Source organism: Phytophthora infestans, genomic scaffold (assembly GCF_000142945.1).
Source record: "Phytophthora infestans T30-4 supercont1.2 genomic scaffold, whole genome shotgun sequence".
In the NCBI taxonomy this organism is placed as follows: domain Eukaryota; phylum Oomycota; class Peronosporomycetes; order Peronosporales; family Peronosporaceae; genus Phytophthora; species Phytophthora infestans.
Genome location: NW_003303757.1, coordinates 976,001 through 989,306, shown reverse-complemented (window position 1 = coordinate 989,306; position 13,306 = coordinate 976,001). Strand labels below are relative to the sequence as shown.

The window sequence follows — 13,306 nt, the reverse complement described above, 5'->3', positions numbered from 1 at the left end:
TAATTATAGAGGCTTCTACCCAAGAGTCGGTCTATTTCAACGACACCTGGGTTCTGACTTTACAGTATCAGGTACTCTACAAGTGCAAATACAGTAGCTAGACACTTCATCTTCCTCACTTTCCAACTCGCCATCAATCGGCCAAGGGGGTGACGGGCCGAAGTACTGTGAGCGTCACACGCATACTCCTGTCGTGCATTGTAGAGTTTAAGACGGCGCGTGGTGTGGCATCAGTGGGCAACTGGCATTAAGCGACTTCCGTGGGTTTTACCGCTTTGAAGTTGCTGTCTAATCCTTTCTAGCTGCACGAAGCCTGATTCCATCCATTTTGATGACAAGTTGGAAAGTCAAGCGTAGGGCTATAGCAAACAGTAATCTATTTAATGTCTTTAGTCTTAGGAAGGGAGGAGCAAGCAGAATAAGACCGGGAAAAGGTGCCTTACAAAGCATGATTTAGGGAGTCGTCCGATTCGTATTGGGTCTCGCGCTGAGATGCGGATAGGCCAGAGCGAGCGCTATATGGTCCAGGGCGCGAGCGCTGTTGTTGCCGAGCCCGATATAGACGCTGGGCTCAAGCACGCAGGGTCCGAACACGCTCGCCCATTGACTGATACTTGGACAGCACCATATCGTAGTGTTCGCTGTCGTGAGCTCCTAGAGGCATCAAACCTACGTGAAAGTTGGTCAACGCCACACATAGCCGAGCAACACCATCAAAACGGTCCTCGTTCCACTTAGGGGAAGGTCGCATACGTAGCTTTCCACAGCATATACGTCCGGCCAAAATAATTCTCAACCAGGACGCGATCCGACGGGATTGCACGGTTGCGGGAAATATCGTCACGGTCAAGAGTGCCTCCGCGCGGTTGTTTCTTTGGCTGGATCGCTCGAAGCACCCGCCTGGCACCCTGGTAACCCTTGTCTACTAGCACACCCACATATGTGGGAACTGCGCTGGTTCAGCTCCCATTTCAGCGGTAAAATATCGGCCCATCAAGTCTAAGCCTAAGACAACATTACCTCTCACCTCTCCCTCGTAATATGGAATGCAAAACTACTAAAATGAGTGCTTGACAATGGAAAATGTCACTGCTGTGCAACACGGCAAGCAACGGCACGCACCCTTCCTTCCTTCTTAGCTCGCATGTAGACGCAGCCTTGCTCGTCCGTTACGGGGTCTTCTTCCTCTGGTTCACTGTTTTCACACGCATAGTAATCGAGTCGATCAGCGGAAAAAAATGCGGGTTGACTTCGGCTCGGTGGTGGCACTAGTTCGAAAAATTAAAACACAAGGATGGTTCGGTTGGCTTCTGTAAATGTACCATTTTGAAGGTACACCTGGCTGAACCCTTAGATAGAAAATAATTGCCGGTTCATCTGTAATTTAAAATTTAGTAATCGAACAACATTACTTCTAAAAGGCGTATTCAACCGGGATTTAACAGTAGAATCTACTGCAATTTGAAAGTGATTCCGCTACTTTAGACTACTACAGTATTGCATCTCGCTAAGAAACTACAGTAGTACTATGTAATCCAAAAATGAATTGATCATTGTTTCGCGTGTGCAAGCACTATCAGTCGTTCTCGTTTTCTGTCACGGTGTAGGACACCGCGGCGATACGATTTAAGCAACCACTTTATTGCCAATTGTGGTGACCACCGCTACGTCAGTCATGCGCTTGTCGTGTGGGGTCAACTGAGGAGATCCTCGTCCAAACTGCACCAACCGAGTCGAGCTCCCTTCCGCAGTATCCGACAAACCCTCCAAGCTGGTAATTAACAGGCGCAGAGTCCATACCAATGTTTTCAGTGGGGTTACCGCCAGAAATGGTATTACCGGCAGTGGTGTTGAATCGGATATACTTGATGCGAGTGTGGTCACCCTTCTCACCCCAGTGTGCCTCGATCGCAGTGATGTACTCACCTCTTCCTAGTGTGAGTGTATTCTTGTCACCCCCGTCCCCGCCGTGATACAAGTTGACCTGCTGTCCGAATACGTTTGTGATATCGAGACCAACGCCGCTGACGCGCTTACCCGAGCGGACCGTAAGAGCCTGCACAGTTTGTCCAGGACCAACCAAGTCGAGATCGGAGTATTGATCAGCGTGGCCCTCCGAACGTTTCACTCAGTTGAACACCATCTTTAAGAGCCCTAGTGGTCCCCGCTGCTATCACCACGGTTGCGACCAACTGAAAAACAAGCTTCATGGACTGGTCGTGTTGCTGAGAGAAGGAAAATTTTGGGATGACTGCAGCCAAGGCCGAGTTAATGCTGTTCCTTACTTGGTTGGATTTTAACTGTACAAACAGTGGTAGGTGCCAAAGAGAAACCGTGCACTGGCGACGAAACAACAGCAGGATTCGAGGATTTCCCACAGTGTGCAGGTAGCGGAATTATTCCCGAGGCTATTTAAGAGAGTTAAAGCCGTTTGAATTGCAAAGTATGGGCCTATTTCTAGTCCAAAACTTGGAAGGGACAATTTTATGCTTGCGCTAAGGGCTGAAGTCGCGCTATACTTTAGTTTTTTGCTTTTCGTCGACTTACAAGCGTATGTAAGCACTTTTTACATGCTTTAAATCTGCTTAATTTATTATAAAAGAAGAAAAAAACGCCCTTGCAGTGTGGTCTGATTCGATACAAAATATATTTTGTCCCAAAACCAAGCGCCAAAAATGTAAGTAAAACAATAGCGGCCATTAAAACACGAAGTCATTTATTGTAAGTCCTCGGCATACCACTTGGCTTGTGTGTGAGAGCTGACTGTGAAGTGTTTTCAAGGTGCGAGGACAAGTTGTGAGCTATTATCTTGGCTTTTTTCCTTTTGCAATATCAAGATTAATGCGACATTATAATAGCTATATCTACAAAGAATCGCAAAGTATGCAAGGTTTTAAGCTCTGTTTTTTTTTTTTGAAGCAGATCTCTGTACTGATGCGCCGTAGTGACGGTGCACGGCGGATACCGTGACGGTATTGTAATTCACCAAAAGGGCGAAGATTACGACCCCGACTAAACGTAAGTTATGTAAACTTTAAGGTACTGTACCGGTAGATGACTCAGTGAGCCACTCGACGACGCGTTTGTAAACGTCGTAATATTGAAGAGTATATCAATTTATGCTCCACACCGACAACCATCTGGTTGTCTATACGCAATGGTTAACAGCGTCTCTTCAATGTGATGTTCAAAGCGTACAACAGCTTCAGCCTGAAGTTCAGGGCATGTAGACTCTACATTGTAGAGGCTCTAGCATCGGTGACTGCCATTGAGCTTTATTAATAGCACTTGCCCTCAACTGTGAGGAGAACCGGTACTGGCATTGCAATGCTGACAGGTTAGCCTTAGCAGCTGTTATTTTTCAAGGAGCTTCAGTTTTTTTAATTTTTAAGTTTTTTCTTACTCATTCCTTGGGCTCATTCCTTGATGGAGGGTCATTCAGTGCAGTTTTTCAAAGCCCATCGAAAAGTGATTGATCGAATTCACAAGGTAATAAGTTTATGGCTAGGTAGCACAAATAAATGTGTCTCATTCCTGAGTCTATTATGCCTTTTCAAACGAGCTTCTATTCGTGACTAGTGACGTTTGACACCTATTAGGGCCTTTGTATAAGTCATGCATTTGTTATCGTTGAGTCCGCGTTAACTTCAACTTTGAATGATATTTTTTTAAGACCAGTGTTAGAGTCACACAATAAGAGTGTGACTTCGTACTTAAGCGCATATTAGTGACACAGACACGGCACTCCGTCTTGTGTGGCGAATACTAGCGTCACAAAGCCACAAAAGGGCACACTATCAAAATAAATTACCCGATATATTTCAAAAATTTCAGCCCGTGCCGCGTGCTTGCGCATACCGAAATGTGCTGCGAATGTTGTGCTAATGGTCGTGTTGCACGACTGTACGCAAGACTTCGCGCAGTCAGATTTCTGCCGCAGTGAGAGGCGACGCGGGCGCTGCGGACGCGCGAGGAATGACGGATGAAGACGATGGAAACAAGCGTCCGAGATGCAAGTAGCACGGGGAGGGGACGTCCTCGTCACGACGTGATTTGCTTTGCATGGAGGCTGTGCCGCCGTGCTGAAGGTCTCGAACAAGCTATCCAGCGTTGGACATGTGACCAAGTGCCCGAGAGCCATGCAATGTGGGCATCACCCAGTCGTACAGCGCTGTCAAGACCACCGCAGAGTCGACGTAAGAGCATGTTTATGGGCATGGCCGCGCAGTTCGTGCCTTGCCAACAGTACCAACAACGCGGTTCCAGGTCGGACACGGAGATTTGTAGCGGTTGCTGATGGACTCATGAAAGCAGATACATGGTGGAGAAGTGCTTACGCTATCCCATGCAGCACGGCATGCTGCATGGTCATGAAGAGAATCGAAAAACGGGCGCGCGAGCTCGCGAACACGCATGCAAGACGAAAGCATTTATGGTTCTTAAAGGAGACGACGTGCCGGCCTAGTTATGCAGACATATTCATGGCTACTTATAAGATGCAGCTTCACATAAGGTTGATTCAGTATCTACACACTCGCCCAGCATCATTGTTGGCTTCAACACATCCTTTAAATGACCCCATGCTGCTTCAAGGCGATTGTTGGCTGTGTTTCCCAAATGCGGGACGTCAACACGCCCAAAGCCGCTCCACATTTCTCTGCACTGGTGCCAATTCGAGTCAAAGTATTGTAAGAATGCGTGCTCCGGCTCCGGTACTTCTTCATCTTTCAAAATTTGTTTCCCTTCCACGATGTAGTACAAATACTTTCGACCAATTTCATACTCGCCTTCCGTTTGCGCACTTAGCATCATATGAACAGCATCTTCGATCTTTTCACGATCAAGAAGTCCGTACACACGCTTTGTTATCTCGGTCCGTAAATACTTAACAACGTGGAATACACAAAGGATAATTCGCGCAGCCGGAAAAGCAGATTGCAGTAACGAAATTTCTCCGAAGTCCTTATCGACGATGATTACACGGACGTCATCCCACGTCGCGTTAAATGACTTGAAAGATGTGATCGCATCGGAAAGACACTCTGCACTCTCGTTCTCCATAAGGGCATGCTGCACGTATTGGCCCTGTGTGTCACAAGTCACACAAAAACCACAAAGTCACAAAATGCCACATCGCCACACCAAAACCACAAAATGCCACAACGCGACCACGTAAATCACAAAGCACCACAATGCCGCAGTAAATCGCCACAAAAGTCACACATTTGTCAACAAGCCACAATAGTCACAAGTAGTCACCGTGCAAACAAACACAACGAACAACATTAGACGGTCAGACACGTGAAAGATAGATGAAGCGCTCTTACATGGCCAAAAACGTCGTGAATCATGAAACTGAAAAGCTTGTATCTGGCGTCGTTAGTGTTGTGAGTCGCGTCGATCATCAAAACCTCAGGAAAAGCTTCGAAAAAGCGCCGCATTTGATGAGTCTGGAAAGTAATTACTTGAGCCAACTTGTCATCATCCACGTAGATGGTAGCCGTGTTTCCTTTTCGCAAGCATAAGTCTCTAAGGCTGGACTCTAACCTTGCTTCAGCAGTAGTAGATCCTCGGCGTTGTTCCTTAAGCTTCTGCACCATGTTGTGCACGTCACGTAGGGTTACCTGCTTGCCTGCCAGATGAAACAGATTAGTTCAGCAATATTATAGCAATAAAAAACAGCAAATGATAGTACTAGTACCTGAGCGACGCCGCAAAAATGCAAGTATCAACTTCTTTTTTGCTCCAGCAGCTTGTAGCTCGTCGACAAAATCAAGCATCTCTTCATCATCTATACGTCGATTGGCAGGGTGGTTGTTATACTTGTCTGGTCCGAGGCCGTGGTTGTGCGTCGTGTTCTGCTGGGTTATCTTCACTTGAAAACCATGATCTCCTGACCACACCACTGTAACCGAGATCTGAGCCTCGCACCCCGTCGACTTGACAAAGTAGTTGGAGCGCTTGCCAGTAGACCGACTGGACCGACTCCAGCCATGCGTGCAACAAAGTCGCCGGTAGTATTTGTCGAACGAATCAGGAATTCTTGTCGTCTCTGTCAGCTTGCCTCGCTTCGCTAATTCAGCATTCCTAGATGCAGCACCTGTAGAGGTACGCTTACGGAACACTTGGTGGGTCTGCTCTTGGTACTGCTCCAACGCCGAAAAAAATGCACCCCACGTTGTGTAACAGCGCTGCTCTAACGGGGGAGCACACGTAGACGTATTCCGCGATTCCGGGACGTGTATCTCCGGAGAGCGTGCCTCGGCAGGCTCACTCTCGCCGTCCGATCCCGAGCCAGTCGACGCGACGCTCGCCATTTTGTCGAATTTGGTCCTGTTTCGAAATGAACGGCGGGAAATCGTCGGGGGCGGGTGAAAGGGGGGAGAGGGGGTGACACGGAGGAGGGGGGAGCTGGAAGGAAGGGGTGTTTTTCTATTTTCCTGTTTGTCGGAATTTTTGTTTCTCGGGATTTTATTTTAAATTACTGGACTCGGATTTCCTTTTTTTAAACCATTAAAATGGCTCGAAAACTATTAGTAATCGTCAAACGTTGTGTCCCATTCAGACCCAAATCAACCGTTGTTACGCGAATTATATTATAGTTACCCTAAAGTTAGTTTAAAATCCCTCTCCTTACCCCTTATTAGACCGAGCACAGCGATCGCTGTATCTGTGTCAAAGCCCACTATCGTGCGTATTTAGCTGCGACCTCACGCATTTTACGATCAGTAAAGGCATTAGTTGCCCTTTCAGATTTACTCACTCTCATGCGATTTGTCATTACCAAATACGGTCAATTTTATATTTGCATCCGTGGGCATTCTGGTCAGATTAGATACAAGTTAACCAGCTCTGAGCGAGCGCATCTACTTGATTAAATAGCTAAAGCTTAGGCTTTTGAGTATTAATAAAGGGCTTCGCACCGTAGACCTGCAAACTGTGACAGCACTGCACTTCAAAGTAGTAGATTAGCTTGTAGCCCAACTCGAATAAAGAGGTGATGTGTCGGCTCTTGGTTCAGTATTCCGCACAACACTGTGGTAAATGTTTCGAATTGATGTTGCTGACTCATCCACTAACTTTCAACGTGCTCTCTTTCCTTCATGCCGCTGGTGCTTTCCGGACGACCCCATTATTCGAAAATACGAAATCTCCGACGTGGGCAGAAGTCGCACAAAGCTTCAAGCTCTGCTCGTCAAAGTGAACTTTTGCTATCTCGGCCACCTGGAATACCATGTCGCGAACATTTGCCACATCAGCTTTACTTGTGCCGCCATAGATGACACGCATCTCAGTAAGCAAGACCACAACGTCTCCGAGATCCGGAATGATACTAATACCAATCATCAGACGAGCAACGTCCAGTTTGCTTGATTCGGCGGTCAGCCTGCATTCGAAGTAGAACGGGCGACCTACCATCCCATCCAGAACCAACTGCTGTTCGTAATCTTCCACATTGTCGGTCAAGTACCATTCCAAACGACTAAAAGTTTTAGGACTCGACGCCTGCCCCAAGCACATTGAGTCGCGAGCAGTCGAGTACGTCTGTACGAGCTCTCGGAACTCCGATGGTTCGCGCTCAGCGAGTGGAATCTTCAGCAGACGCTTCTCCAGTACATCCATAATTTCACGAGCTTGTGGTTTTCTGTCAACCGAGACGCAGAGTTTGGCTGTACCGATCACAAAATCTGCATAGGCTGAGGTCGTATCGCAGAGATCTAGTACAGGAGCGAGAGCAGTTGCAGCGTGGTCAACTCGACTCAGCTTCTGCATCAAGTGAATGCAGTACACAGCCTCGGAGCACATGACGACTCGGATGTGAAAGCGGGCAGAGTTTAGAGTGCTGGGCTCTGAATAGGAGCCTACAAGGTGTTCCAGATCCTTAATCAGCTCACAAGCGTTGCGGACGTCGTCTGTCTTGTCATCGGAAGAAATGCTAGGATCTCTCAGTCGAGTGACAATCGACGCAGCGAGTTTTCTGAACTTGTCTCCCAGGACTGTCACGCTCTCCGACTCCATGCTCTCGCTAATCTCACAGCCAGCCGATTGCATCAAACGCATCAGCACCCGCTTTGTGTCGATCACGCCGTCACCCGCTACTGCCGCAGCAGCAATCATTGATTCTTCTTTTGGGGGGCATCTCTTGCTGTTTTTGCCCTTCTTTTTGCTGCTCTTTGCCCTCGTGTTGGTGGTTTCACGGGAGCCCACGTGTTCTGCAGCTAGCGTCGATCTGTGTACTGTGCGAGGAGTAATCTGCGGAGGCAAAATGGCATCGCTTCTTCTCGCCTCGCCAGGAATCTTTGCGAAATATTCGGCTGTGAGTGCAGCAATCTCGCGCGCCCACTCCCTATCGGGGGCTACATCACTCACACTTTGTCCTTTGCCGTCTTTGATCCGAAGATCGGCTCCAAATGCCCGTAAGATGTTAAACAGATCCTTGTGGCCGTTCTTGACAGCCAAATGCGCAAGCGTTTCCTTCGTGTGAAAGGTGGGAATATTCAAATCCATCATGTTGTCTGCTCCGAGGATAACGCGAACGATGTCTTCATGGCCCGCTATTGCAGCGTTGTGAACAGCCATTGTGTTGGGGTACATCCAGCGAGGGGTTTTCAAATCCTTTAGCTGAGGCTCCTCCCGGCAGTGCAGCGTTGGCTGAATGATGAGAGCTCCCATTTGAATCATCCAGTCGACCAGATCCGCGTCGTGTGCAGAGCCAGCAGCGGCTTCGTGAAGCAGGCTACAGAGTTCGCGATACTTTGTAGCATCGTGTGGGTCTGGATCACTCGAGATCAATCCCAATAAGTTCGGATCCTTCTTGAGCTCTGCCTTTAAGTAGCTCAGATCGCTTGCACTTAGTGGACCATCGCTTTCTCGCAGCAGCTTCATCAAATCTTCAAACACTTGCTCGTAATCCTCTCTCCTCGTGTCTGGGTCTGGACCTCCATACTCCTGGGTGACAAAGTCTGGCTGAGCTGGATACGTAAAGTATATCTGTTCACAGACTTCAGACGTAGTCGAGAATTTAGCGTTGATCACAGCAGCAATCTCACTGCACAGCTCCTTCCCAAGCAAGGCATCCATAGCCACTGTAGCAGACATTGCACCTGGTATTGCGCTGATATCAATCGACCCGTCTGACTGCAAGGCGTCCAGCAGCGGCATCGCCTTCCTCATCACCGATTCTTCCAAAGCCCGACTTAATCTCTGCTGACGAGACTCCCCAGCTACCGAGTTGTCCATGATGTTACTGAAGCAATCCTGCTGCCCCAGCACTCGGACCAAATCGGGAAACAGATCTGTGAGATCTTCGTTCAGCTTCAGTAAATCACGAGACAGCACGCGCGTCTCAAATAATTCTCTCGAGCAAAGGTTTGCTACGTCTTCCAGCATATCCTTCCATGATCCACCCTTCAAAATGGACTTGTCGTTCAGCCTACTCAGTCGGAATATCTCCGAGACATCACTCAAGTGGAACGCCTTCTTTTTCTTATAAGCTTCACTCGGGGCAGGCAGCTCCTCGCCGCGATACACTGCTTCGATCAGATTAACGCGTAGATTCGAGCTAATCAGATACGTACGATAGTAAGCACCGTGTGTCGCCGCAGCTCGAGAAGGAGCAAAGACTTCTTGACCGTATACATCGTACACATCGTCGAAAAAAGGGATACGCTCCAGATGTCCTTCCTGCACCAGCGCGTTGTACAAATGACCGAATGCGCGGAGCTTCGACGTGGCAAACAGGACTTCGTTCGCGATGTGTAAGTACTGGAACTGATGATTTAGCGCCGTAAGACCCGCGAACAGAGGGTTCGCACGCGCAATGTGGTAAAGCGGCACAAAGTGTTTGATCTCTCCAGTGCAGCGCTCCAGAAGACTATTAGCTTTGTTGTAGGCTAGCAACGCCTTCCTGTTTTCCACTGCCTCTTCGATCCGCTTCTGCAAGTCCTTCGAGTGCTGGAACGTGAGACTGACGGTGCGACCGAGACCTCGACGTCCTTGCAAAGCAGCCACAGATTTCATCCAACAGATGCACGCAAACGCCACTGGGAGTGTCACCTCTCGCGTCTTGAAGAACGTATCCATGATCGCCATGAACGGGCCCAACGGAGCCAAGTCGCGTCCCAGCCGTACAGCCACATTTCTATCAGCGAGAGCGTTATACAGCAGTGGCAACTGTTGCATGAGAAAAACTTTGTCGTTGTTGGTGTCTGGAGTCAAGACATAAAGTGGCGTTCGGTCCTCGCCATACGCATCTCCAAACACTCCGGGCGGGAAGAAGATCGAGTGGGTAGCACCGACCGGGATATACGCTATGAACGCGTCCAACGTCGTACCCACACCCAGCAGGTCAATTAAAAATGTTCCCGGCACGTACTTGATTGTTCCATCGCGATGCTGGTACGAGTCACTGACCTCGCTCATGATACGCTCGTGGAGCTGCAGAATCTTCTGTCTAAAGCTCTTTAGTGAGCTGTTTCTCACGATATTGAACATATCCTTTGCTGACCGGAGCGATGGGTACCGTAGCTGGAGTCTCGCTGTCAGTGCGCTGGCTGTGTCCATCGCCAGCTTCACTACTACCGTCGCCTCCACCAATGACCGCTTCTCCTGTTTCACTTCACTGTATACCTTGTATACACCTTCCAGCAGTTCGTCCAGCTCCATGAACAAGTACACCAACTCCATCCTCAGCTCGTCCGCGAAAGCCTCTTCAAAAAGACGCTCTCTGTCCACCTTGGCACTCTTTGGAGCGTCTTTCTCAGGTACAAAGGATGACTCGTCTGGGAAATAGTCCTCATCCACTTGCAACACTTCATAGTAATTCTCAAGTTTGGAGTTTTCCAATTGCAAGTCATCGAGTTCTGGGAATGTCTCCACTTCCACTCCTCGAAGCGTGCGATGCCAACTCTGCAGCAACCCCAGGAAATACTGGTGGCCCACTTGACCCTCATCATCTTCAGGGAAGAATGAAGCCACATGCTCACGCAGTGTAATGGCGTATTGGCATGCAGCAAGGGCTTTGGGCAGTTGCTGTAGAAGCTTTGGCGTGAGTGTCGACGGATCTGCCGCGATCTCCTTCACCACGTCGTTGAGCGCCTCCAGCTGCACACGTTGGCCAGCATGCCGGCCTCCACCGCGTGCACGCAGCAGCCAGTCGAGGAAGAAGGCTGTGGCGCGCTTGTACCGCGCGTACTTGCCCGCCGGAAACAATGACATCGTTGTCACTTGGCTGATTGACGAATGCCATCCTTTGACCTTTGTTCGTGTGGTACACATAAGGTGCAGTTGGGATTTAAAAACGTTTTTAAAAAGTGAAACAAACGAAAAAATGAAGAAAAAAATGATTAACATTTTTTCACTTTTGCTTCGTAATTTTGCAGCTGGGAAAAGTGAAAAAAAAAAAAGGATTTACATTTTTTTTCACTTTTTTTCGTAATTTTACATGAACGCTTTCGTAACGGTGGGAACGACCAAGTTCGACGCGCTGATCGCAGCGCTGGACACGGATGCATGTCTGTCGTCGCTCGTGGCGCGCGGTTTCACTTCTCTGCGGATGCAGATCGGGCACGGCGAGCACCAGCCACGCGCAACGTTCCCGGGGTTGACGCTAAGCTTCTATCGCCATGACCCGCAGTACAAGCGCGACGTGGCCGAGGCCGACCTGATTATCAGCCACGCGGGCGCTGGCTCCATCATGGACGGTCTGGCGCTCAAGAAGAAGCTGTTGGTTGTAGTCAACACATCATTAATGGACAACCATCAGGCGGAGTTAGCCGAGGCCATGGCCGACCAAAACTACTGTCTCCAGACAACAGTGCAGGGACTGCAGAGCATGCTTGAGGCCGGCGACTGGGACAACCTGCAACCGTATCCTCCATTGGACGAGCAAGCCTTCCCCGACGTGGTAGACGCACTAGTGGGCGTGACCGAAGCATCCAAGGAAAAGTAGATATAAATGCTAACTCAAAACAAGTCTTGCAAACGTCTATTTACGCTTTTTTATAATTATATCTATTCCTGCTTCACGCATCGATGACGTCCACGACGTCCAAAAGTGCACCTACGACGGCCACACCGATGGCTGCAGCAGATAACTCAGCGGGGCTCGGTTCGGGCAGTCGGATGAGATCGGTGTCGTTGCTCGACTCGGGTGCAACGTCTTCAGCTTTGCAATAAAGCGAGGACCTGGCGACGTCGAGCTTGTTTGGCGTGATGTTGTTGCCTGTCTGATCATTTGTTGCAGTGGCTCGATGTGCGAGATACAGAGTGGCAGTGTCTGCTTCTTGTAGTGCTGGGTGGATCACCGCCGCTGTGCTCCACTCGTCTGGTCCTTCAAATTCGAGCTCGACGGTGTCGATTAGTCCAAGCAGCGTGCCGATGACAGCGCTTGTTACAGCAGCAGCAGAAACTACGTGTGAGGGGGTTGCTTGTGCTTCAACTGCATTCACTAACTCTTGTGCAGTCGCTGCAACTTCAGTCTCCAGTTCAGTCTCATCGGGATCTTCGGGTGATGGCTTATCAAGTGTCGACGCTCCATCCTTCGTATCTCCATTCGACGCCTTAGATACCAGGGCCTCATCGACTACAGCGACCTCCATCACCTCGACGGCATCAGCCCTGTCCGTTGTCTCCGGCTCAGTCGTATCGGGCTCTGTCGTATCGGCCGCAACCGTCTCGAGCTCAACCGCCTCGGGCTCAGTAGGCTCAGGCTTCACCGTCTCGACTGTCGGTACGGCTTCAGCAGTGGCCACCGACACAGCTTCGGATACGGCCCGAAGAGCCTCTTCCACCGCGTCCTGCACTTCCGCCACCACGTCGGCCTCCTCAACGCCACCCACCCCAGCTTCGGGTTCTGTCGGCACCTCTGCCGTCTCCGGCACCTCGGTCTCGACCGGCATGTCGATTGCGACTTCATCAACGATGGCGGTGGCCGCTTCTTTCGCCCCTGCGGCCAGCGCAGCACACTCCACAGCAGTCACCAGGGCCTTAGCGACTGCAGCGACCTCCATCACCTCGACGGCATCAGCCCTGTCCGTTGTCCCCGGCTCAGTCGTATCGGGCTCTGTCGTATCGGCCGCAACCGTCTCGAGCTCAACCGCCTCGGGCTCAGTAGGCTCAGGCTCCACCGTCTCGACTGTCGGTACGGCTTCAGCAGTGGCCACCGACGCAGCTTCGGATACGGCCCGAAGAGCCTCTTCCACCGCGTCCTGCACTTCCGCCACCACAGTCGGCCTCCTCAACGCCACCCACCGCAGCTTCCGGCCCTATTGGGCGCCCTCTGCCCCCTCCGGCACCCTCCGTCTCG

General features: G+C 50.0%; 3 protein-coding genes across 3 annotated transcripts; 1 reads left to right on the top strand and 2 right to left on the bottom strand.

Annotated features, from left to right (window-relative positions):
* Positions 1-7,101: 7,101 nt before the first annotated feature.
* PITG_01354 (uncharacterized protein) lies at positions 7,102-11,217 on the bottom strand (the record flags this gene model as incomplete). The annotated part of the gene is made up of 1 exon (XM_002907980.1): positions 7,102-11,217. One exon carries the CDS (start codon positions 11,215-11,217, stop codon positions 7,102-7,104), a length of 4,116 nt encoding a protein of 1,371 aa, XP_002908026.1.
* A 226-nt stretch (positions 11,218-11,443) lies between these two features.
* PITG_01353 (UDP-N-acetylglucosamine transferase subunit, putative) lies at positions 11,444-11,950 on the top strand (the record flags this gene model as incomplete). Its single annotated transcript, XM_002907979.1, has 1 exon — positions 11,444-11,950. The coding sequence occupies one exon, from the start codon at positions 11,444-11,446 to the stop codon at positions 11,948-11,950; it is 507 nt and encodes a 168-aa protein (XP_002908025.1).
* A 73-nt stretch (positions 11,951-12,023) lies between these two features.
* PITG_01352 (uncharacterized protein) lies at positions 12,024-13,010 on the bottom strand (the record flags this gene model as incomplete). The annotated part of the gene is made up of 1 exon (XM_002907978.1): positions 12,024-13,010. The coding sequence occupies one exon, from the start codon at positions 13,008-13,010 to the stop codon at positions 12,024-12,026; it is 987 nt and encodes a 328-aa protein (XP_002908024.1).
* Between the last annotated feature and the right edge of the window lie 296 nt (positions 13,011-13,306).